Source organism: Grus americana, chromosome 8, assembly GCF_028858705.1.
Source record: "Grus americana isolate bGruAme1 chromosome 8, bGruAme1.mat, whole genome shotgun sequence".
Classification (NCBI taxonomy): Eukaryota; Metazoa; Chordata; class Aves; order Gruiformes; family Gruidae; genus Grus; species Grus americana.
The window spans coordinates 24,285,199-24,312,406 of record NC_072859.1 but is presented as its reverse complement, the minus strand read 5'-3'; the positions used below and the strand labels follow the sequence as shown (position 1 = coordinate 24,312,406).

At 42.1% G+C, this 27,208-nt stretch overlaps 1 protein-coding gene across 11 annotated transcripts in view; it reads right to left on the bottom strand.

The window, feature by feature from the left end:
- ST3GAL3 (ST3 beta-galactoside alpha-2,3-sialyltransferase 3) overlaps positions 1 to 27,208 on the bottom strand; it is a 187,506-nt gene that overhangs the window by 63,147 nt on the left and 97,151 nt on the right. For all 11 annotated transcript variants that reach the window (XM_054833605.1, XM_054833607.1, XM_054833610.1 and 8 more), the window contains one exon: positions 9,271 to 9,365. In XM_054833605.1, coding sequence (XP_054689580.1) covers positions 9,271 to 9,365 — 95 coding nt within the window. The remainder of the gene's footprint in view (positions 1 to 9,270; positions 9,366 to 27,208) is intronic.

The window sequence follows — 27,208 nt, the reverse complement described above, 5'->3', positions numbered from 1 at the left end:
TCTATCTTCATGCAGTAGCTTCTGGGCAGACTCAAAAACTGCTCTACAGAACAGTGGCAGAAGGGCTACCAAACCAGATTTGATGTCATACACGTTGATGCTGAACATCTAAACAACTTATAGTAAACCACTACCTGATTTAGTAGCAAATATGATCAGCAGCAGACCTGGTATGCTGCACCTCAGCCACCAAAGCTCTCCACTGGGGTAGGACAGCAGTGGGAACAGCTGGCACCCAGCACAGCGCATTTCTCTGGGGTAGGCATATTCTTAAGGCAGAGGGATAGAGCTCATGATTGGGAGCTACTTACATTGAACACAGCAAAGAACAGCGAACAGAGCAACCCAAGATCAGTGTTCCAGGGGAGCACATTTTGTTCCCGATAACCGTCAGCTTTTCTCCATTCACCCATCAATTTTATTTTCTGTTGTTTTAAAAGGCACCAGCTGCGTACAGCCCTTGCTTTAACATGAACCCACACTTAAAAGAAAGATTGTTTTATTAGGGTAACAGCTACGCAAACAATTTGGTTTTTGGTTTGGTTTTTTTTTTGGCAGATGGTTTACCCAGGTTGTAAAGAAACCATGGCGTAGATGCAGACACAGTGCTAGCCCAGGCACAACTTCCCTCTTGCTTGGCAAGTGGGAAAAACAGTGGTGGGTGTGCTCTGCCTTGTACACCAGTGCACCAAGGAGGGGCCAGGAGGGGCCTGAGTATACATGTTCTGAATACTACAAAGGAAAAAAAAAATCCTTCCTATTACAAGCAACAGGTATGCGTGCACTCACCTCTTGCTTCCAGGGCCCAGGCACACAGCCAGCTCAGGTGTAACACAATTCATTAGCTCAGACACATCCCCATTCAAATAAGCCTCTCGTTTTTTGAGGGCCATTTCCAGCCTGGAAAAGTTTCAGCTACTTTTGTTCAGTGCAGAACTCCAGCAAATGAGTCCAGCAGACATGTCTCAGCATCACATGCCCAGAAACATGAACTGTGGAAAGCACGCTGCAGAGACCTGCGGGGCTCCGTGCAAGGTCAGCTCAGACCAAGCAGAACTTACTACCTGCCATTGACTGCTGGCACTGAGACGGCTCCCGCAGATGCAGCAGCTCTACGTCATGTTTACCCCACACAGAGAGAGCTGGCAGCACTGTACCACGGCCACGTTGCACCCTCCATGGAATCTTTCAGACGTACTGAGCAGGCAGGAACACAACAGCATGGGCAAAACCATGTGCTTCTTCCCTGTCACTCTCCTCCCCTAACCAGTACAAATAAAAGGTGAATTCATCTTTGAAAAGCATTTATTTTTTGGCGTCTTCCCAGCTGCCAAACAGGCAGCCCAGCAGGTGGTAATTAGCTGCATGGTTTGTGAAATACAAACTTCCCACTGGAAACTGCCTTCAAAGACCAAATGTGTCTCAAGCAGATCACGCAACAGCTATTCAGTGGCCGTAACTCCTTGAAGGCTGAGTAAACCTAACAGCAATATTGCTTCCCGTGCGCTGTTCCTCCTTTACATCCTTGTGAGCGAGTCAAGGTGGATGTTACAAAACAAAATCCTTCCTCTGGTCTGTAGTCAAACGCTGACATTTAAATGGCAATGGCCATGCCACCATCCTTAGGGCTACAGATGTTAGCTGTCCTGGGAGTGGAACATGTCTCGGCAGCAGCTCACTGGCAGCCCATTAGTTGTGTTAGCTCCGATAGTTCATGTCAGAAAGAGCAAATTGCAATGCAGCGGTTCCGCTTACCTGAAACCATCCATCTGGTACGTGTAAGAACATAGTATACATACATATGTTATATATAGGGAGGAACATAGGTGCTGTTTAGTTCTAGCTGAAGTATTAGGCAAGCGAACTTATTCCAACAGTAAAAATACGTGGCTTTTATGCAGCTCCTTCAAGTCAATGGCTATGAAGTGACACATACACATATACATGCATATTCCTGAATTCACCCTCTCGGGTCCTCCACCTGTTCTCCTCATTTCTGAAAGCAGTGTCTTTATACTCTGAGAGAATCAAACTTACCGAAGGTCACAAGGCACATAAATGACTTAACTAGTAACAGAATAAGGCCTTTGACTCCTTGATAAGGAGCCCTCTGCAAAGGCTTTCATCTTCAAATAGCCCTCTGGCTTACATGTTCCTCACACAGGTCTGCTACTATCCTTTAAGGATAAATTAATGGAAATGAAAACCAGTATCTTGCATTTTCACTCTCACTTTCTCCCATTATTATATAATGAACACATCAACAGGGCAAGCAATCTACTGCATTTTTCTGCAGCCATAGTTAATTTTACTTTTTTTCTTGTCATGGAGAATTTAGATTATTGTGGAGAGCATTCATCTATCCATCTATCAACCACTATGCACACACTATTACTGTACAAACAAAGCAAGAAGCCTCTGCACATTTTCTTCCCATCTAGAGGAGGAGTTGACTACATTTATCTAAGAATCCTGAGTTATCACGATGTATTCTATCAGCTTTGCCTTATAACATCAGAAGATTCAAAAGCAGCTCAGGACTGCATGATTTCTCTGAACACAAGTACATCTTGACTTCAGGTTGACCCTGAAATTTTCAGACATTTGGAAAAACTAAAAGTAAATAGTTAGAAATTAGGCGGGCAGTGACCACACAGTGAGAACCAGCCTAAGTCTCAATTCTAGCCTTCTTCTCTGTTATTTATGCAGAGGAGAGGAGACCTTCACTGTAAATGTCAACAACACTTAACACTGATGTTTCTAATGCATAAGCTTCTCGCTTGTATCATTAAAAAAAGATGGGAGACTTTTCCACTCCACAGGGCTTACTGCAGGCATCTCACAGGGTCTACCTTCCGTCTGCCTTGAAAGTAGGCAAATTGGGCTGTTCATGCACCCTCAAGCTGCCAAGAGAAGGGGCTGTAATTTTTCAAGTTGTCCATACCAGCCATCTTCCTCAAAAATCAGCAAGTCTCCATGCCCTTATTGCCAGCAGTCAGTATTTGAATGCCATGCATTAGGGTCAGGGAACAGCGTACTGCTGCAGTTCCTTGTGTTTGCCCCGTGAGCCATGGTCGGTGCCCATCTCCACAGCTGGTCACCCAGCTGCCACACCTCTAGCCAGCACTTCTGCAGACACCGGGCATCACCTTCAGTTTTTAGGAATACACTGACTAGAGTGAGGTGGACAGACATCCTCGAAGCATGCCAGTCTCCTCTGCAGATGGGCCCCTGTCCCACGATAAGAGAATGCCACGTGTGCATCAACTTTGTGGGAAGAGTAAGCTAAACACTATCAATGCTATGGATTAAACAAACGGTAATATTTACAAACATGCTGTAAGCACAAACTCAGTGCATACTTTTTTTTTTTTTTTTTTACACTACCCAAAAGTTCAGTTCTGTATAAAGTTCCTTCTTCAGCATTCTTTTTTCCTTAAGATCTCACTCCACACAGAAGCTGAGAAACTATCTTTTACAGAAGGATTTGTCACCCTGGTGCCCAGCACAAGGCCATGGACCCAAGTCCCACCACATATTCTGTCCTCAAGCTCTCTCCCAGAAACATCATGTCCAGCTGTAGACAGACAACGTTATTCGTATTTTAGTGAAGCTGTGAATCCAGTGAGTACAACAGATATCAAAATGAGTCCAAACTTTCCTGCAACACTTCTTTTTATTGATCAGCTAACTTTATGAGGTCTACGCAGGAGAAAAGAAGCTGCAAAGACTTCCAGAACTTAGAAGCAAATTGCAAACACATGAACTGGCTCTCAAAGACATTTAACTATGAACTGCAGGAATCTGTCTCCAAATCAGCTCTTGTGAGTAAATACAAGTGAATGGTTTAAGGTCATTAGCTGTGCCAGCTTAGGTGGTTTACTTGAGATACACCTTACTAGCAACAGGACTTAAACCTGCCACTACTTCCAATATCTCAATACTTCCACTGATGATTTTTAATGGTATTAAGACAACATGCATATAGCGTTGCATAGATACAAAACACAAAAGAAAAAAAAGAAAGTCTGAAGACACATGGTACCTCCCTAACAAAAAAAACCTGGCATGCGTTAAATGTAAGCTCCAGAAAGCCCTTAAGGCCTTTTTTAATAACAAGATATAAATAAAATACATAACATTTGGACTCTTGATTTACATCGTAGTTTTGGAGCCTTCAGGGATTTTTTTTTTCAAGCTTTTCTTCACAACCAAGAGTTTGTTTTTTTAGAATACAAGCTAAGTTCCCAACATAATCCCAGGGCTTGGAAAGTTGGAACATTAATTTAAAAAACAATTATGCCAAAAAAAATGGGCAACATTTTGCAATAACCACACATTAACCATTTTGATCCAAACTCAAGCCTGATGCACAGGAAGCAATAAAGCCTGTAGATACAGGCTAATTCACGCCAAATGAAAATGGACCTTGAATGATTCACAATGTGCTGTCCAAAGACAAGCAGGAAAATAAATACAGTTGTTATAGAGGGCTGTTCTTCCCTTTATTGCTGCATTTTTGATGCCCCTTCACAGGTGGCAAGGCAATGTCTTCAAAAAACTCAATAACTAATACAGTGATTTCTAATTCTCCCGACCCTTCCGGAAGCATTAAGATGTGGCACTTCAAAACACAACAGCCAGAGAAGACCTGCTCTTCTCTCTAGGAGGTAAAAGATAGGAATAATATCCATGTCTCAATTGCACTTCAACACTTCTGGGAAGAACTCCAATATGGAGTCACCCAATTAGCTGCAAACTTGGGGTCTGAGATCTCCCTGGGGCACCATTCCTTTCTCAGTGGGTCAGGAGAAAGACCATTCTTTAAGCACATTAAACAGCAAAGCATCAATTTTGATTGAAATAAGGGACTACACTGGAGGCTTGTACTTTTGTCAAGAGGGCTCAAGAGTGAGAGCTGATTTAACTTCAAAATTCACAATATAACTTCCCTCAGAGGCTTTATTCAGTAATGAAAAGCTGATCGTCTACCTCTTCTGAAACTTTTACATTTTTTTCCCCTTCAAACCTCTCATTTACTTTCTTGAGGCTATAAAATCAGCTAGATTCCCTGGGTAAAAACAACATTTTTATAGATATGTTCCCATGTGATAATAGCAACTATTACCGATTTTGGTCAAATGTAAAATTCTAGTGGAAACTAGTTCAGAAATCTGCCTCAAACTCAAGAAGAAACAACAATCTTGTGTTAATACCTACTCTGAACAGAACTAACAGCTATACACACTTGTGCTTCTTGCTTATTTGTTAAGGAAGAACACACAAAGAACAAAAAAATGCTCACAGTAGGAGAATCATCTGTACAACAGAGTACAGCTAACAAAATAAAGACAAGGTTGGAGAATCAAAGCCGAAAAGAGACACCTCATTATTAAGCAGACCCAGTCAAATGTAGGGAAGGTGCTTGCATGTGGTATTCCAGCCTCTATAAAGAGCTGGAAGAGTAGGTTGGAAAAGACCTACTTTTCTGATAGTTTTTCTTCGGGTCAGCTGTAAACGTCAATTGTAATGTCCAAGCAAATATGTTTTCTCAGAGATAAAGTATTGCTCATGCCAAGAAAGTTGATGTGGAAGAAAAAGCTATGCAAGAAAAAAAAACATGCATGAAGAGAAAAGAGATTTTCTCCCGATAACATTTTGATATGCCAACTTTTGCATGCCCGAAAACTCAACATTTTCACTGAAGATGAATGACCTCTCCCCCATGAGACTAATGAAATCACTGCTAAGCAGCACTGAACCATGGGTCTTCCCAGAAGCACTAACACAAAAGAAAATATCCAAATAAAACCGAGAAGGAGAACAATTAACCATTGCACAATACATCTGTTAGTGTTGGCGCTCTGGGCAAAGACTTGACTTCTTTGTCACCAAAGATGTCACCAATTCCAGATGCCCCTCTTGTATCAGATGAAAATACGAAGTCTCCTGGTCAGTACTACATACGACATTTGATGAAACTGTAGCACTGTTCCTTATCACCATGGGGCAGAAATTGCTTCCTAGATTCCCGGTGGGAGGCAAACTCTGAGATGGTGACAAGACAGTCACTCCCTAAGAAATAAGTATCACCTTCAAAGACAAACTGATTCAGGGCCAACAAAGCAGCCTCTCTGCTTAAAACAATCAGGCAGGAACAAAGGTAGAAGTGAAGACCTATAATTACTGCTAAGCAATGACACAATTACTGACTAAATGCATGGAAGAGATATTACACAGATCGTGTTTGTTTAGTTTTAGTGTATGCTGTGCCATATGTTTTCACTTAAGTTGAAAAAAACTCTGCAGCAACTCTCCCGTCCTCATTACACAGAGAGGATGCCAGATACTAGCTACTCTTTCTTATGAAAGCCTTTTATATTCTTTAAGCCACATGTACTGAGAAATTCTATTAATAGCCAGGTATTTCTCCAGCCTTGTTTGTTGCACTTCTCCAAATAACTCTTTCCTTTTGCTTTAGCTACAGAGGTAAACGAAACAACGTTAAGCTTTCTACGTTACACTGAGTACTTTTTAGCATCTGGAGATGGAAGGACTGTCTTTACAATCAGATTGTTTTTGAAGAAAATGAAGATTCCTGATGAACTGTGTCAAAATGATCAGCATATTGCCTTCTCCTTGACATGATCGCCTTTAGGTAGTCCTGCCCTGAAAATCTTTGAGCCATTTCTACTTTTTTACATGTAATTTATACAGACATGTTACTCCAAATTAGCGCAGCTCAGTAGACAACACTCCCCAAAAGCTGCTTTCCCCTAAATATCGCAAGACTTGTTCTTGCTATCTTGGAATTGTTCTTTCTTGGACCAGTAAACACCAAGTGATGGATGAAAAAACACTTTCATTTTTTTCCAGAGACAAAGCAAAGAAGAACTTAGCTAAGAGTCTTAAGAACAGAGAGAAACTTTTAACAAAAGACAGCAAAAATAGTGGATTAGCCTCCAAGCTGCTAAGAATCTCTTGATTTCATAACTTTAGTACTTTCAAGCTACCACAGATTAGTTTCTAGAAGTTTCTTGGAACATGCAGCATTACTGAAAGTGAGCTCATCCTGTAGCTATATTTCACACACAAAAAAAGCCATTTTAACTTGGACTAGAGCACAGTAACTTGAAAACACCGGGTGATATTCACCGAAGTTCTCAGCAAAATCTTCCCATTACCAACCCAGCCACAGTCGGCGTCTATAAACACCGACTGCCTTTCCCAGCGTGATGCACGTCGGAAATCCCAGCTGACGGTGTCACCGGGCTTCCTAACGCACAGAGCAAAACCCTGCCCCGTCTGTTTCAACACAGGCATGTCTCTCCATGCTTTCTCAGCCACCCCAACTACTCTTTTTCCCATGCACATCCCAACCCTGATAGTCTTCATCTCACACCAGCACGTGACGGAGCTCCACGCTGCCTGCCTGGGTCAGTTGTTTGGATATCATTAGACTGCCCTGACTGAAAGCCCTAATGAGGTGCTGATCCCATCATCCAATCACTCAGCTGAGCCAGAACGTGTCCCGTGGGACGGCCAGAAAAGACTGATGCAAGAATTCCAAGTGATGTGTAACATGAAAGGGCGCCATTCGCATCGCTAGGACTCACAGCCTGTCAGCACGGCCATTAGAAATCCTGGGCTACGGAGATTTATAATTCAACCCTCCCACACACAGAACTTGCTCCAGACTGAAACTTGGCACAAAATTCAGTCCCAGGAGGGCATTAAAAAAAATAACCCATTCAACGGTTTCCGTCCCATGGCTTCAGCTCACAACCATTTAAATGATGGCAATTTCTCATTTCTCCTTTTAACTGAGGAAACCCAATATAAAACACCAGATTTACATAACATTGCAGTGGTGATACAAGCTGGCAACAAACCCAGGGAGAAGGCTGCCAGAGCCGTTCCGTCATCCCCTTTTGGTGAATTTCTCCATTTGGATTCAGTTTAACAGAATGATTTTTATTAGGTCTAGCTGACATCATGTGTGATCTGCAAATCCTACCTCCACTTTGGTCAGGCAGCTTGCCCGAGCTTTGTACACCTTGCGTGCCTGTTAGAGGGGGACAAGCCCTCCTGCGGTCAACGCAGCCTTCGTTTGTGCTGCCGCTGCTATTTCTTTGCTGCAAACTGCTGGCTGATTTAGAGGACAGTAATTAGTTGCCTATTGAGCTGCAAAAGACTGACTGGACAAGGAATGGACATACACAAAACAAAGAAGGGAATTGATGCAAGCCAAAAGAAATTTGTCAGCAGAGCCTTTGATTTGATCAGAGATTGTTCTGACAACTACCACATCTGCTTCCAGGGAGAGGGACAGACCCAAGCCTATTGTGGCTGCAGTCCTTTCCCCACCAGGTATTTCAATTCCTCTGGGGGCCATCTGTAATCTTGAGTTTGTCAGTGGAAGAAAAAAAATCTTGGAAGTTGACGCAATGCTACAAGCACTTCCTAATAAATACATGAGACTTCAGGAAGTCTGCAGCAAATCACGGCTATGAGCATAACCCTTCTGCTCCACCACTATCTCCCAGAGAGGCCTTTGGTAGCACATGCAGGATAGCGAGGAGCTTGTGTCACCTGAAAAATATACCGTTTGCTGGGTGGGCTACTGACTCCCATCTCATCACCACCAGCATCACTCTTGCTCTCCCACAGCATACCTGAGCTGCAGTCTTGGCTGCTGTGCTCCAGCTGGAGGACAGGGCATATTACAAATCATCACCAAAGCATCTCAACAGATTTTTTCCTATTTGTTATACAAGTCCATAAGTAGAACAACTATAAAATAATTATACGTCCAAAAGCTATGAAAAGAAAATGAAGATTTCTATCAGTGGTCAATCCCAACGCTCCAAAACTGAGAAAGAGGAGTCTTTCCTGTTCTTTAGAGAATTACTCACTTAAATGTACTTTATATCAGTTTGGACTCCCTGCTGCTGTCAGCCAAGATGCTACAAGATGCTACAGCAGTCAATGTCAAAATGCTTCTTCCAGAATGTGACGGTACATCTAAATCGCCATTGTCACACTGACTCTCCCCAGGTACTAAACCATCCTCCCTAAGACAGGCCTGAGGTCCACGTTCCAGCTGTGAAAACCCTTTTGAGCTTGAGAGCTGCACGTACAATGTTTCTTCAGAACATGGAAAAAAGCTGAGCCCAAGGGACCACCTGAGTTTTGAAAACAGAAAAACAAGACATAGCAAGCATTTGCAGAACGACCTTCTTTTCCAACAGCTGTACAGTTTTCTCATACCTTGTCCTTTAATTCCAAAGGGGGGTACAAAGTCCCTGATACGTGCCCATTTCCTGAAGGAATCATCCAAGAACATTGGTGCCGGCTTTGAGAACCTGAGAAAACCAAAATGAGAAAGAAATTAACTCCTGAACTAGGAAGGATAAATTTCTGTAGGGAGGTTGAGAGAATCCATACCTAAATGCTGATTCTACATTCTCACTGGCAATATGGTAACGTGGAATATTTTACTTTTACCCAAAGGCGCCTGCAGTGGAATAAATTTGTCAGAATTTGTGCCATGAGGACACCCAAAACACTCAAGTTGTGAGCCTGGCAATCACTTCCACTCAGCAATTTAGAACTTCCACACTACTGTTTGGCTATTAATTTTGCTACAATAAGTTGTAAATTGCAACCAGAGTTTAGGCAGTTTTACTTTCAGCTTTGTAAGCACAAGCCAATTTACGTGCTGTCTGTGTGTGTGAGGAAGGGGTGCGGAGCTGCCATTACATTGCTCGTGACATACACGCATGCTGCTCTGTGCAGGCGTGAATGCACTGGGCAAACACGTATGGCGAGCAAGGCCGGGGTTATCTGCTCTCACGGCTGCTTCTGCCTCACTTGTGCACACACAGAGCAGCTATTGTAACGCTGGCAAGAAAGGAAGCCGTTCAGGAGATCATGAAGCAGCACTTGGTTTATAGAGAATGGAAATTCAGTACAGATGTAGGTGTTTTCTTCTGCAGTCATTAACATATAAATGATTCTAGAGACGTCCTTGCCAAACCAAACAGTTGTGATCTATCCAAAATCAGTCACAAAAGAGAGAACTAGTCCTTCTTAACTGTGTCATTATGGGAATACATTATCCTAATTACACCCTCAACAGACAAACACAGCAGCTACTAAAAATTGTCTCTTCTAGAAACAATTAGTACAGTGGCCAGATAGAAGGAAACAATTAGCAAAATAAACTACAGAAACATTAACTGTCATATGAGTGTATCAAGATAACAGCTAGAAAATATGCTAATACTATTAGAAATCTCTTCATTCAATCATAGCAAAACAGTAGCAGGGATGTTCTGGATCAAAATCAATCACACCATGCTACACAAACAAAGGAAGGAATGTACCGCATGTTCAGAGTATGTCTGCGCTACAGCCATACTGCAAGTGCAACGTACACGTACCTGAAATAGCTACAGCCTGGCTAACCCGGGTACTGGTAGCAGGCTAGATGTAAGGCACCGGTTTAACCCTCCCTTCAGGCTGTTTTTGTACTCGGCATGCAACTCCATGCTACTGCAATCAGATAACTTTTGGACTTGAACTACTCAATTTAAGATAAACTCATGTACACTACACCACAGCCAGGTACAGAGCAACAATTTCAGATAGCAGCACAGTCAGGAAAGGACGGAATGAATTCTGATTTATAAACTGCTCGAAGTACAGTCCTATCACAGATGCCCAGTAAATCAGAGGTTGCAGAAATCTCTGGGAAGGGGGAAGAGAGAGACCAAGAGCATTTAGCAAAACAAGAACACAAGACTCCAAACTCATCCATGCATACTGCTTCACATCCATTCATGTAATCATTAATAAGATCATCTATAATCATAAAAGCAGCATGGACAGATTACATGGCTGATCTAGAAGGAAAGGAATGTTTTTCAAGAGCTCAGAATATAAAAGGATCTATATAACTTTTTGAATAGGTGAACTGAACTGGCTCAGTTTAAGAGCATTGCACGAGAAAGAAGGTACAGGCTATAAGGTCAGGCCTAACTCAGAGGTTGGTATTATAGTTGCAATTAACTGGCTAATTTGCAAGTCATACACCAGGAAAAGACAATTTGCAGCAGCCTGACATGGAGTATTGAGTGTCTCTCTCTAACGCAGATTCTCCCTTACAAGGTGCCTGGTAAAACCAGGAGGAAGGTCAGATTCTCCTGGGACTCCCCAAAAATCAGCAAAGCACTAGCAGGACTGACCTGATGCTCCATGCTGTCCCTTCTGCACCTGGCAACCAGGGGATCAAAGTGATGCCCAGAGAGATGGGTGAGGTGGTCATTGGCCTTTTTATTGTATTTGCCACAGCTAAACACAGGGATTTTTCTAGCAAAGAACACAATAGCCTTAGACCACCTACTATTATATGGTAATAGTAGCTCTGTACACAAGGTTAGGAAAACCGATTTTTAATTCATACTTCTGCTTCATTTAAGAGGGGGGAGGAATGGTTTTGGGGGAAATATTATATCCATATGGGGGGAAAAAAAAAAGGAACAAATTAGAGGAAATTTAGCTCCCATAAATCTTGAAGGTAATTCCATTTTGGAAATATTAAGAAATCATGAATGCTGTAAGCTCATGATCTATGAAGAGTGCTTTGCCACCTCAATAAATCAGAGCAGGCCAGACCCGATGTCCAGCAGTGACAGGGAAACACTGTCTGCCAGACCTCTCCAGGAGCATGGCTGTTCTGTCTCGGCTCTGAAGCGCGTCTGGTGTATTCTAGGACCCTTCAGGAAATATCAGGATATGCCTCAAACAGGCCATGGGAATGCTCTCTGCAGAGCACCTAAAATACATTCCAAGGAATGCGTGGGAGTTTGTCAAACAGAAAAAGTAAATGTTTCTGAACGATGTTAAATTTTGTATCTACTGAGCAGCTTACATACGGGATGCTGCATTTTACCCGAGTCGTCTGCCACCGCTACCTACAGGCAGGTTAGCTTCACCGACAACCACAGCTCCAGAAGCGAAACAGGTTTGTGCTCTACGGACAAACAGCAGGTAAAGCGAGTTTTGATGTTTCAGATTTAAATGTTAAGCACTTCCTCTCTACCCCACCCCAAATTCCAGAACAGACATAATACAACCTCACAGCACATGACAGCCAAGAAAAGGTGAGAAATTTGAGTGCTTGTGGCACACACTTATGACCTGCGTGATTTGGGAGAGAAACGCCAGCATCTAAAATCACTAGTTTGAATGATGTACCCCAAATAAAACAGCAAATGACATCTAAATAGATGAAATGCTGGATATGATAATTACAAGGTACAGTCCAAATCTCTCACAGCTCTGAAGTTTGCACTTCTTATACAAAGACATTAGTAAAATCTCTTAACACTATTTGTCACAGCGAAAGGAAGTGTACTGCCAGAAAACTATTCTTAAACAGGAATCTACATACATGAGAAAGTCTGATACATATTTGTGCCAAGGGGATTCTGGCTTACGCAACAAAAAACTGCATTTCCAGTTATTTTCTCCCTGACGAGTAAGAAGAGCTGTGACCCCAAAACATTTCTACCTAGAAGGCTGAACTAGCCTGCCAGAATCTCCCCAGACAAGTTTTCCGACCATTTCCATTCTGTCCCCGATACACAGATCCATTCAGAACCATTCCTCTTTGATGCGTGCTGAGGAATTCGACATCAACAGTGCTAACTTCCCAAAGCATTGTGCAAATTCTAGACCAGCACTGCCTCTATCAAAGTAGCTATTGAACAGTTTCAGACATTTAATCCTAACTAGAATATGCTCCCTACTCCTACCTGCTGCTTTCAAGGCAATTAATATGTAAACGTGCAGAAAGGAATAAGCTAGACCAGAGAGAAAGTAAAATAAACACAGTGATTAATAGCTTTTGGCTATAACAAGGAGGGAAGAAGACAAGGCCAAGTCCTTGAAAGAGTAGATGAGAAGATGACACCACACTTTTAGAAATCATGACACTAAGGAAAGGGAGACTGGCAGCCACTAAGCTCCATTGGGGGCTTATTTCTAAGATATTTCCTTCCTTTTTTTCCCCCTCCTCCTTTAAGCTATCCTGCCCTTTTGTTTCCTCTTTAGTTAAGGAGAATCAGCAGCAAAGAAAAACTGGAAGCTGTAGGAAAAAACCACAAACGGTGCTAGAACCTAGCGTTGTATGTAACCTGCACATTGCATTTGTAAAAGGCCATGAACAACCTTTTTATTTGTGTTGGCTTTTTTGGTTTGTTTTTGGGTTTTTTGTTTGTTTGGTTGGTTTTTAAAAACACAAAAGAAGGACTTACTTGTTCCAGAATGACTTCTATCCTCTCTGTTGTTTGCTTATGCTCAAAAGTATCCATGGTTAGACAGAAAGCACAAAATCTACCAATTTTATTAATAAAATGGCCAAAACACAAACCAAAGCACTCTAGCACTGAATCACTAGCTCTGATAGAGGCATTTATCAGAGAGAAAAATCTAAAATAACTTTTTCCTTTTTCCCCACTGAGACCTAGGTGTATGTTCTCTCCCTTGTCTCCCTTCTCCGGGGAGCAGCACGGTGTGATAGCACAGGGAATGAGGAGGCTTGTGATGTCCTGATTTCACATTTCTTATTGACGTTAATCCTCTGTCAAAAACCCAAGCAGCTCAAAGATTCCTCAAGCAGCTGAAAAATTTAAGAAACTCCATTAATAAGGATTAACCCCATCCTACAACCAACATACTTCCTTTCCTAAATCAGCAAATAAATGAGCCCTAAAAAATGGATGGCTGCAAGAAGAAAATCTTTAACAGTAAAGATCAGGCCAAAAATTAAGTTGATCTCAGCAAACTTTACAAATGGGCTAAAATAAAATCAGACAAAACAGTAAAGACAACTTTGTACTGAAGAATGGCCACAGCAAACCCTACCACTGCCGTTTGAGACCCCTAGTTTCTTTTTTAGGAAGAGACAGTGAGCCACTGATCCCTACCCATCTTCTCCCATGCTGCTCATGCCTAAAGACCCCGAGCGTATCTATACAGTTGTCTCTTCCAGGCTTTAAAGTCCTCAACTACTTGCCCATTCTCTAAACAGATGCCACTGAATTACGCAGTGGTATAACACTGCTTTGGTTTGTTCTCTGCCCTTTCCTAATAACTCTACTGTTTGGGCTTTGTCCATTACTGAGATGGTGCAATCACTTGCTCCTTCGCAGCTCTGCAAGAAGGACCACGAAGCGTAAACCATGATCCTTCCTTCTGACATGAAGGGGCAGTAAATGTCACAGCAACTCCAAAGAACAAAAGCCTCTGAACAAGCTTTATTCCATAAACAAAGAAAAGGAAGGGAAAAATTAAGTCCACTGAACAAAAAATCCTCTACCCACCTGCAGGCCATAACCTGCAGTTATCCCATTTATCTGTTATCCCAGCCTCCTCCCCTGGGAACAGTTGCTCTGTACCTTTGAGGCACTTTGGAGCATCATCAACCTTCTTGCCATCTTTGCTCTCCACCATCTAGTAGGTTGTTTAAACTCATCGGTGCAGGCATTTTCCCATTGCCCGCTCACTGCTCAAGTCAGCCAGACCAGCTGCTCCAACGTATCTTAAAGGGCCTCCTTACTCTGCACTGTGGTTCATACACAGAACATTGTCATACTATTGCAGAAAAGATAAACATCCTATCATGACTGAAAAATGTAACTGTCACAGCTGCAAAACCTGTTAAGTACTCCATTTTATTCAGGATCAGAAAGCATCAGCTCAAGAACCATGCACGGTTCTGGGCCTCACACAAAAAGCATGAACAAACTGGAAAAAGGCTGTAGGGGAGCTGTGAAAAAGATCTATGGTCTAGAAAACATCTCTGAGGAGTAGCTAGAAAGAAATGAATTTGTTTAGTCTAGAGAAGAGAAAACTGAAAGAGGACATGATAAGCTGTTAAATATCACAAGGCTGCTGCAAAAGAGAAAGGTAGTGTCTCCACATCCCTGGTAAATAGAAGCAGTGGCCCTGGACCTAAAATGCAGCAAAAGAAACTTAAATTAAACATTAGAAAAAGTTTTCTTATGCTTGGGATTATTACACACTGGAATCTATTGCTTGGACATGGGTTACAGAACTTGCATCAACTACACTGGTTTCTGATTTTATTGTATTATTTTTAAGAACAAGTTTACATCTATTAAGCATGGGTTAGCCATAGCTATGCCTACTTCTAAGAGGGAAAATAGATAATCTTTTGAAGCTCTGCACAGGTCTGTTTCTTTTAAAACCATTTTCACACTGGGCTGATGTTGCTGGGAGGGGACCAAGTATCCAAGCTACAGTCTGCTGTAGTAGTGGGGAATCAAGAGCTGCCCTTCACACTCCCTGTGCTTCTTAAGTATTTACCTTCATATACGGTAATCAAATTTCAGTACAAACACAACCGTAGATAAGCAGCACATGGATTTTGCAAGCCTGTTGCCTGCCAAGACTGCTTTCTGTTTGTACCCTGTACCTTTGTGATAAACAGGAAGACACGTAAAGTTTAACCTTTCTGCAGTCATTAATATCTTGTGCTTACGCACCACCAAGGCACAAAATCAAAGACTGATTTAATATCAGCTCAGTCCCTCCAGCTAACTGACTACGTTCTGACATGCATGAAATCCAACAAAGTGTCCTGAACAGCTTACCTTCATAATGCAAATAATGACTATGCAGACTGGAAAGTTTTGAGATAAACTGTAAATATTAAAGACAAAAAAATCAGTTTGCCTACTCTAATGAAATCCTCAGACTTTCCTACTGATTCTCCAAACATTTCAGACAAAACCCACACATGCACACACAAAAATAACAAGAAGCTTGGTTTAAAGGTTGGCTTCCTTTTTTTTTTTTGGGGGGGGGGGGGTGGGCAGAATTCAGACAAGGCAGAAACTTTGTCCTGACCTGCCTCATGGTGCAGCATATAAGACAACATGCAAAATTTGTCATTGTTCACCGAACCCTCTAATACCAAAACACAATTATGCAAGGCTGAAAAGCTGACTTCTAGACAGCGTAGAATGATGTTAGTTTAAAAACCAGTCTCCTAACATCATTTCAATGTCATAGTTTGTTTTTCATGTGTTATTGTCAAAGATGTAAGATTGAATTACAGCCAGTTTTCCCACCAAAAGCCAGGTAGGGTGTTCAAGGCCTCTGAGGGAGCACTGAGCCAAATAGATGAGATTACATGGTATTTGGAAACATGATGAAGGTGAGCAAAAGCAGACTATAATTACTGCCTGAGTTTTCAAAGCTTTCTCTGCAAATAGAAAATGAGATGAGGAGGGAAGGAGAAAGGGTCCAATCCTTCTCCTTAGCAAAAAAGAGTTAGCTCACATGGAAGATGCCAGCCAGCAACTCTGCCAGTTTGCCAAAGTTTAGCACAATTATTTCCTGCTCACATTCCACCGGGACAGGCAGGAGATTGCTGTTTCTCATGAAAAAGAGTAAGACAGCAGTCATTGCTGCTGTGCAACACTGCACTCCCAAAAGGCAGGGAATCTGGTTTTTCTGGTGAAGATCTAACATACATTCCAGAAGTCTGCAGATGACGGGCACACTTCTCATTACTGACCTATCTTTTGGCATAGATACTAATTAACCGGTCTGTTAAAACACAGTGACTACACTTTGCTTTATAAAGCCATCTTATTCTTCTCTTTATTCTACTTGCAGAGAAAAGTTAATCCACAGCCATGCCATCGCCAGCAATCCTTCCCATCCACTGCTCATTCCTGCCACTACCGACAGGTCAGACCGTCCTGAGCTGCTGGCAGCCCTGTGGCAGAGCACATCAAATTGCACTTGACTGTTTCAAAAGCCTCTGATCTTGTTTCCTCCTACCACATTATTTAATGTATCTACTTTGATGTTATCCTACCGTATCAGAGCAATTTTCATATTTGAAAGCATTGAAGGGAATAGTGAAATCTGTAGTGGCCTTCATAACAAGTAATAATGCCACTGCAAAGAAACTGGTACATATGTAGAGAATAGGACAATGATGAAAAAGAGCCTTCAACCGTCAGCTAAACCAAAAATGCACATGTTGTTCAGCACAGCCAAGCACAAGACACAACAGATGTGACTGCTCTGTCTACACACAGCACAGGGGATGCAGCATGGAAGGAAAAGAGCTATCAAAGCTAACGAACACATAGGCACAAAGAACAAATGAGTACAACCTGCTCATGATACAGCCAGCTGAAGATGAAAATAAGGTCAGAAATGTTTAAAACGAGTAAGCTCCAAAACAGCCTTGTGATGGAGGCCGAGAAAGACAGGAAAGTGCAAAACAAATTACTTGAGGTGAAGCCTGGTCAGTTTATGAAAGGGGTTGTATGATTTGGTGTCTGCATAGGCAGGGGACTGGACTTCATAATTCATTTGGTTCCTGAAAGCCTGATCTTCCTTCACGTCTGGCATATTGCTCTTATCCAGGCCAAAAATCTGCTTGGAGCAAAATTTTCCTGCATAAGTCTTACTAGAGTGAGGATGCTGGCAGAAGAAATGTCAATGTTTCAAGCATCGTTACTGAAACAGATGGGTTGTTCTGAGAGAGAATAGTCTTCTTTTTTTTCCAGACTCACATTCTTCCAGAACAATCAATGCCATTTCAGAACCTAGACAAAATATTCCTTTTAGGATGATGTGAAAATTATTAATCTGCTGTGAAGTGCACACCATGGCATTAACAGAGGTATTGTCAGCTCTTCTGATTTTCTTACATGGAGTCCAATATTCTGAAAGTTCTATGGGACCCAGTTCCTCATATCATGCTCCTGGGAGAATCTCAGCTTTCATTTTAAAAAAAAAAACCACCAAAACTCAACCAAACAAGTAATACTTTTCCTACCCTTATATTTCAAAATGAGACCTCAATAACTAATACAGGCCGAGAAACCTGACAAAAAATAAAAGGAAACCATTATTTTCAAACTGCCCGCATTTTCTGTCCTGACTCATTATTACTGAATATTTGCAGGTTGCAATTCTCATCAGTGCAACACCCAACAGTGAGTTTAAGGTGTTCCAGAGAAAGCCTCCCCAGTGAAAATGCAGGCAAAGGACAAGCCTGCTTTCAGACACAAACAGGAAATGAAAGCAAAACAATAAAAGTGAGGGAAAAAAGAAGTCTGTAGAAGCTATTGCACCAATACTTGCCTACAGCACACAAGACAGGCAGATAATTAAATGCAAGGAAACACAGACAAGAAGTAAATTGCTCAGCTTCTTTGTACACTATATAAATTGATGCTCAAAGATGATCACACAGTCCATTGTGATGTTTCTTAGAAATTTTTTGTCAGTAATTTCAAAAATATTTTAAGTCATCACAACCTGAGTTTGACATAAACTGGCATAGCAATGACAATATCAAATCAAGTCTACAGTTTCATTGAGAAAACAGGAAGATATGAACCAGAAACAAGAATGAAGTCTGCAGCAAAACCAAGAAGGGACTGAACGCATGGAAGATGCTGGGCAAGCAGAGTTGTCTCTGAACACTTTGAAAGTGGACAAGGCTTTTTGGTTGGAATCCACATCATCGTTTGCACCATTAAGAAGATGGACAAAAAAAACTGGGGGAAAAAAAGTGAAGGTGGAAATGTTCTCCATTGCACAAACTCCTAATGCCTGAACAATTTACCTTGGCATGCTCCTTCTTGTAGGAAGTTGTTCAAGAAACAGCTGTGTGATTTTCAAGCTTACCTAGTAGTCGAAGGAGTGTAATTCATCTGATCAGAGAATAATATTGCTTTAGGTGCCATCTCCCAGGTGCAGCCACTTGATGTGCATTTGCACAATGTATACAAAAAAATTACTAATATCGGAATAATATCACTTACCAAAAACCAGTTACAGACAGATTACAAAGCTGCTATTAATGAGATCCATGTCAATCCCGATGGGAAAAAATCCAGATGTGTTTCTGTTACTCTGCTGCACAATAGACTTCACATTGCAGCACAGGACAAACTGGTGGCAGCCAGTTGTTACTATTTAAGGTTCAGACAGAGGCTTTTTTTCTTCCTTTAACCAGATGCAAAAACCTCCAAGGATTTTAGCATCTCACAGGCTCTGACTGGGAACCTAGCCAAAAAAGGCCAAAGCATGTACCCCAAGTGGAAGGAGTGTTTTCAGATGGGGCTTTTCCCCCCAGATGCCAGTGCCAGCAGGTCCTTCTGTAACCGTAGAGAATGTTTGATACGGGAGACATGGACCCTGTGCCCAGTTTCATGTAATTCTCTGTCTCCTCTGTCACCTTATGAATTCCAGCTCTTAGCCTAAGAGTTTTCTCTAAAGCAACATGCATTAAAATCTTCCAGATAATATCAGTACTGTTTAATATAAGCCTCTCTCCTTTGGTCTCATGGTTTTAAAACTAAACAAGTATTTTAACAAAACAAGGGTAAGACACTGAGCTTGTAAAACCTCTTTCTGGGTACTGCTTCCAGAGATAAGGCATAGAGAGTGGACACTGAAGACAGTTTCCATCTAAGAGGCCACCCGACAAAACTGAAAGGATTTACTGACTCAAGGAGCAAGTGGGTGCAGTGGAGAAAACTGCAAACAGGAGACAGCAGAGACAGCTGTATCATTTCTTCATCATCCCACACAGAAAGTGTCTGGTTTGAGTTAGAGAATAGACAGGGAAGAAGAGACTGGAGGTGCCACTTGACTACTCTGACAAAGAAAAGAATCATGAACCATGCAGACCTCTCCTGTCCTACTTGCTACACAGGTGCAAAAAGTAAGACCTATCCTTCAAGCCAGCACACTTACTGGTGTCCTCTGACCAGGGTCCTGTGCTCTGTTGTGTCCCCAAGTCAAAGTTCAACATGTGTCTGCCACAGACTGTGCAGCAACAGTGGCACCCACGGCAGTAACTTCTAGGGACTCTGCTCCGAGGCTTGATGGATACCTGAAGCACGAGGTAAGTTCTTACAAGCCTGCTCTCCAAAAAGCTAGAAATCTTTTGGAGGAACAGATATCCTCCCTGATTCACTAATTAAAGCAGAGACACCCTCCCAATTATTCTTACTGCACCACCTGAAGTGGTACAACACTTCAGAAGTACGACAGCCCTCCTCATTCCAGAAAAGGAGCATTTCAATGAGATAGTTCAACAAGTTCCCACAAGAAAAGCCAGTAGAAAGAAGGATGCTGCTGGTTTATGCATTTGAGATTTATGTAAGTCACTGAAATAAATACTAAATATTATTAGCTACTAAAGGAAATAGTTATGGTGAAGATGAGGGGATAAAAAACCCACACAAATATGCCTTCTCTTTCAGTACACTTGATAAAGAAAGCACTTTTCCTGCAGCTGTGGGAAAGAAAACAAGACATAACGGTGAAGTTAAAGTTACACGTCTTTTGGCTGTTATCAAAGGGAGCTAAAGCACATAGACAAAATGCAGTCTGAGGGATCCCAAGGTCCAAACCAAAGCAATGCTGCAGGCACATTCATCATCGGCATTTGTATTCACTCCTGAACATTACAGAGCAGTGAACATTGCTGATCCGCTACTTTTGTCCCAGTAGCAACATTTAATTGCGTAAACTGCGTTCAGCCTTTATGGAAAGCATCAATAAGTTCACTCCTATCATTGATATTCTCCCACCGACCCCCTCAGGCGACCCAACAGTAAGTAGTTTCAGTGTGCAGCACTGCTAGTTGAGGCAGAACTCCTGCCACACTCGTGAGTTTTCTACACCCTTACTGAGTGGGTGGAACAAAGTACAGAGAGTGACCTTGTAACCCAGCATCTCCACGCATCCATCAGGGAGCTACAAAAGAAGTAACTTACTCTCCGCCTCAGCCTGGAATTCAGTCTATTCACTGTATTTTCTTAGCATCATCCGGTTTTGGTTTATTTTCTCATTCTTTTGTTTGCCCACCTATGTTTGTCTAACCACTTAGATAGCCTACACAGCCATTACAGTATTCAAGCGTTCCACAAACAATTTCTTACAATTTACATCTGTCATAGAGAAGGTGTTCATGTTTTCATTCCGCTTCTTGAAAGTTTTAAAACTAATTCTATGAAGGTATTAAACTTTTCACTGCAGACATTTTGGAAGCAGACATGCTTGGTGTGACAGTACAAGAAATCTCTCTGTTACAATGACAAATTGCAGTCATTTTGTTCTCGTTTAATCTTACTTTTAACAAAACAATCACCTTGGTAAGAAAAACTGGAAAAAGTCATGAAAGCTCACAGCCTAAAAAGTGAAAGCTTTGGAATGCACTGGCAAAAGAAAACAAAGACCATAATATAAATAATGAGTAATCTTAATCACCAGCTATTTCTAATATCTTATCATCTTAAGTACTTCTACACTCCAATAAATCAACAAATACTTAGTCACTTCTTTGAACTTACTGAAGAACAATAGAAGTAATAACAAGAAAAAACAAGAAAGCTATGGTTCAAGCTACCAAATAAAGTTCCTTGAAAGAAGTAATAATAATTTGTTATTCAAAGCTGTAATAAAATCCCAGAAAACATTTTGATTGCCCTTCCAGATTTTTCCCAAATAGTTATTTTTCTAAAAACAATTTCCCCGTATTAGGTTAGAGTAGTTTAAAAAAAGTTAAAGCCCACAAGCCCATCTAATTCAGGATACTTCGAAATTCCCCTGTCTAAACAGAAAAGTTGAAGGACTACTTTAGCCAAGTATCCCTTGATCTCAATGACAAGAGAAGCAGCAGATTTTCATTAGCCAGCAAAATAGCAACGCCAAAAGGAGAACTTCCCACAAGTATTTATGGGTGCTCTTTGGGCAAGTGTTCAAACAGACTCCAGACAACCACGAGACGAGAAACCAGTACAATATCATCCCACATTACTCTCTCTGCCTCTGTAACGCTTCTGCTCAGCCCTCCTGAATTGCACCTTTCCTTTCTGTTGAGCATTTTGCTTTTCCTGAGGTGCAGACTAAGTGTACTTGGCAGCGTATTCACAAGCAACACAATTATAAAACCTGCAGACTCTCACGTCAATGCTGTGTAAACATCACTGTCTAAACTTAAGCCTACAAATGACTGAAGAAAAGATTTTCAGAGTTGATCAGCACTTGGTTGAATTCAGCAGAAACTGCAGAGTAACGTGTTTTCTGAACAATTTAGGTCACTCACGTTACTGTACTTATCTCCTAGTAACTACCTCTGAATATTCCCAGTGCACATTTTTCCACTGCAACAGCCTGATACACGCTCTGCAGCAATGGTTTCCATTTTAGTATCTTGGCCAGTCATGAAGTCAAGAATCAAATCAACAGCCCCTCTGGTGATACCAAGCTTTAGAGGCAACAAAACAAGTTCACTCCCATTAACTTTTATCAGCTAACCTTTGATAAATGACATCACTACTTATAGGGATTAGTATCTCCCATACTGAGAACAGGAATTAGGAGTAAAAATACAAGAGCGAGTCTAGTAGAAATAAGAATAGGCTGATGTGCAGCAGTATCAACAAACTGCTTCCAAACCTGCCCACGGCCAGCACAGCTTTGGAGAGTCTGTAACAGTTAGTATGAGCTTTCATTCCATGGCTTCTTTTGATATCCAGAGTGTGCTTAATGCTGCAAAGCGCAAATCTGAACAAACTTTGCCTGTTTTGCTTACTGTTACCACCCACTGAAAGTTATCATGGGCATTTCTTGAAACGCATGTGAAGAGCCTGGACTCTGACGGCAGCGATCTCGAGGCACTGAGCTGCGCAAGCGTTAACCATCAACACTAACCCCAGAACATCAGCATGGGGATCAGAGATGTGTGCTTTCTTGGTAATGACAGTTACTGCATCAGAATTGGTTGTCTCAGAGAGGAAAGGAAAGTGTTGATTGATTTTTAACTTGGGATTATTTTTTTAAGAATTCATCGACTTGCTTGCCCAGCAGTAAGAGCAGTAAGGAAAATCCTACTTAAGGATGCAAGCGAGACTGTGCTGGGTCAGATCAGAGTTCAAAATCTCTTTTCCAAAAATGGCAATAAATGGATGTCCAAGGTAAAGCAAGAACAGGGCAAAGAGATAAAATACTTCCTCCCTAACATTCACACAGCTTTCAAACATTTTCAGCCGAGTGGATTTCCTGAGCTTGATGTGGTTTATCTAATCAGCAACCCCCCTTTCCCTCCCAGCAATAGATCTCTCCTCCAAATGTTTGTCCAGACTCTCCTGGAATTCGTACAGACATTTTGCAGCCGTCACATGCTTTGGCAAGGAGTTGCCCAGGTATATGACCTGATGCATGAAGAACTAAATCTTTTTTGTTCCAATACATGGAAGTAGAAGCACATTATGCAGAAAGACAGTGTTTTTTCCCTTCTAGCTTTCTTCCCTGTAGTAAAAGCCAAGGGAGAGTTCAGCGCAGCTCAGCCAGAAGACCCACCACAGAAGATCAGATCTCCCTCTGCTCTTGTTTCCTTCCCCTCAGACACTAACCAGGACATATGTTTTTATCCCACTCGTTACACATCCAGCTGCCTCAGCAATCACATCACCTCCTACCTACCAATCCCCTTTGCCCTCAAGGTCTTCCCTTATTCTGCCTTTGGGATTTGAAGTTACCAAGCTTCAAGAAGTTTTGTTTCATGCAGCTCTCATCTGGGAAGCACACTCGACCTCTGTGTGGTAGAGGCCTTTACAGCCATTTCTTACGTTCCTTACATGTTCCTCGCACTATATTGCCCAAAGCCCTCAATTGATTTCCCTGGTGTCTACCTCAAGCCGTTTGCTCTCACCTACTAAGTGAGCAACTACCCCTTTTTGGCCTGGCAGATCAGTTAGCAACTTTTAAGAGCAGGGAGTACCACAGGCAGTAGTCCCTCTCCCACCACATAAGGAGTGCAGCCTCCTCCTGTATTCACACAGGACAGCTTTCCCTAAGATATCTGGTAGCTGTAGATGGCTGGGAAGTTTCAGATTTATTGCATGTGACTGAAAATCTCTCTCTGCACAATGTAGTTCCCGACAGGAGCACCAGAAACGAGGTATCTGTAAAGGACTGAAGGACCATACATGTACAATGAACCCCAGCTGCTTTCTGGGAAACAGCGCACAGGCACAGAAACCATGGCACGCTCAGGAAGCGGTCTGGGCTTCCAACTGGTGAAGAACATGAAGTCACTATGTCCACAGACTGCACTGAACAAGAAGCGGCAGTTATGGCAGCTATGAACTGCTTCAAGGAGATCACCTCTTGCTCTTTTGAGCTGGCCAATGTTCTCCAGCAGCTGCACACAAGGAGTATAACACTAGCTTTCAAAAAGACATATTTCATAAGGAGATGAGGTCTGTCCAGACACAAATGACAAACAGGCCCATTACTCCTCCTTACCCACTAGCTAGCGTGGGAATAAAGCTCAGACACAGGAAAACTGCCTCTGTAGCAATGTCCTGCAGCTGTCAAAGAGTTGGCATGTGAACAAGTCAGGCACAGGAAGAAGAGAAGTGCTACTGCAACCCTGGCCAGCTGAGCAATTTCAGAGTCTCAACATGACAGCACAAAAGTAGGTGGCCATAGAGAGACACTCTCATTCCACTTTCTGTACAGCTTTGCCTTGGACATTCACACATTTTGTCTGCTGTGGGAAGTACAGTAATACGCACGCTTTGATCCAGCAATACTGACTTAAGACCCAGTCTTGTGTGGGAAGTGTTGACGAATTACCTCTGGTAGACACTGAAATCACTCAACCAATTAACTAAGATTAGATTAGCTAGTAGGTTTGGAAAAACGCTACGAATAAGATGTGTGCAGCCGCACATGTTTTTACTCAATTACATGACAGTAGGACATATATTATTTCAAGCATCAAGGCTACATCAAATCAGATAAGCAATCCCACCTAAACCAAAAAACAGCAACATACTTCCCACAAAAGTAAAATAACTTTTCCACTAAGCCACAGTGGAATAAACTGACCAGAGATGCAATTTCTTTCCAATCCTGATCAGCTTCAACGTCAATGTTTTAAAGAGCAAGAATTCATGTTCTTACTTTTTTAAAAATCTATTGTTACTATAGCCGGTTCATTGTATTAGTATTCAGTGATGCATCTCGCATTCAGATCCTGTCTCAGTGAAGTCTGTAAGGTTAGACCAGTTTGAACCATGGTCTGTTTCCATTTAATTGGGAGCCAAGAAGGGTTACTATTAATGCAATTTACTACTTTTCTACCATTCACTAAATTGCACACACCGCTGGTATTTTCTCTGCAAACTAAACACATCACATTTTCCTCATACAGAACCCTCCTTCCTAGAGAGACAATCTATGATTTTATTTTGGCGTAGATCAGAAAGCGGGTCTGAAGTAGGTGTGCAGACACGCAGGTCTTTTCTACCACTACCTCTTCTTAGCAACAAGCAAAAGAGGAAGAGCAGAGGACCAAGGCCTGAGCTCTGTGGGCCACCTCCTAGAGGAAGCTTGATAGAGCTGGGTATGAAAGAGCTTGTGAAGGACCTTGTGAAGGAGCGCTGCAGTGAGAGAACGAAAGAGGAGACAAATAAGTAAGGGAAAAACAACATTCTTCTTTTGAGAAGAGCCATCTTGATGGTGGTATAAGCTGTTGGCTGGAACAACCGACAAGACTACCAGTTTTAAGCAATCACTTGTTACACTGCTTCTTCCACCCCTTCCTGTAAAGCCACATCACATCAGCTCATCTCCAGGAATAGCCTGAAACACTGTCTGCACACCACAGTTCCTGCAGATCTGATAATATTCAAACTGCTACTGCATCACGGCAGTTCCTGCTGTACCACACCTCAGCCACACTGAATGTCGTGCCAGAATTTGCACTTCCAAGTCAGGAAAAGGCAAGAGAAGCTTAGGAGACAGGGAACAAGGGCCACAGCTGGGAAAAGTGGAAGGTACTGGAAAAGTGCGGTGGAGAAAATTTCCTCCTGCTGTTAAGGGGTGTGGAGTCAGGATGCTGGTCTGTGCAGGTCACGGTACACAACAGGTGAGAATAAAGAGTTGCCAGAGTATGGTATGGTGACAAGGGAGGCTGGACACTGGTTTGTGATTTGAAGAACTAAGGAGATGTAACAAGGGAAACAGTAAACACAAGATTACATAGGCCATGGGACAGGCTCTCTGGTGACCGGGATGAGAGGATTTACTTTATAAAACCATATTTCAGAGTCGCACCTCTAAATTCTGCTTGGAACCCATCTGAGACCGGCCCTTGCAGCTTAGTAGTGAAAAAGTCAAAGACTCTGCCTACAAAGAAGCCACCAGAACCTCTGTCTAGAAATTTCCAGGGGCCTTCAAAGCTGTACTGGAAGCAACCCAGGATGGAACTGGAGGAGAGAAGCTTGAGGACATGAATGGAGTGTTATCATTGAGCAGAGATGAAGGGAAGAGGGGCAATCACTAGCGCAATGGGATAAAAGACAAGTATTCTCTAAGGTGGAGAGAGAAACTCCGCAGATCCTGAAGTATTGTAAGGGAGCAGGCAAGCAAGCAGAAGAGCAGAAATTTCAGGAAAAGACCTCACAAGGAATGAGGAAAAAAAAAATGTAGAAGAAGAAAAGAAAGCAAGTTAGGGGACAAGAAGGCAAAAACCTTGTGTTGAATGTTGTCATTCTCTCTCAATTGGAGTGGGGAGCAGTGAGACTATGGGCAACATATACCAAAGAGGGCTTGAGGGCAAGTCACACACCACAAAGCATTTATCTCTGTGGCCACAGCAGGCGGTTAGGGTAGTTTCACTAGGAAGAGTACAAAACCAAAGGAAGAATCCCATTTGTAACACCGAAGAGGTCAGACTGGTCCCAGATTTCTGGCTGGGTAAGAATAGCAGGACACTGTGGGGCAAGCCAGGGTAGACCTGGTGGAAGACATAAATAGCAAGCAAAAAGAGGACAGGGAGAATAAACACCTGCCGATGGAGGAAAAGAAGTGGATATAAGGTAATATAAGGAAAGCAAATGAGTTGTCCTACGTGATACAAAAGGTCACAGAAAAAAAAAAAAGAGGGCAATGAACTGTGAGATTTGAGCCACTACGTACATAGTAAAACTTCAAATAGGTTCACACTGCATGATTTTCAGTTATAGCAGTTATGTGGGTCTGTGTCATACCATGGTCATCTAAATTTTTAGAAGTCTATTTTTAATATTCCTTTTAAAGAGTTTTCCTGGTAAGCAAG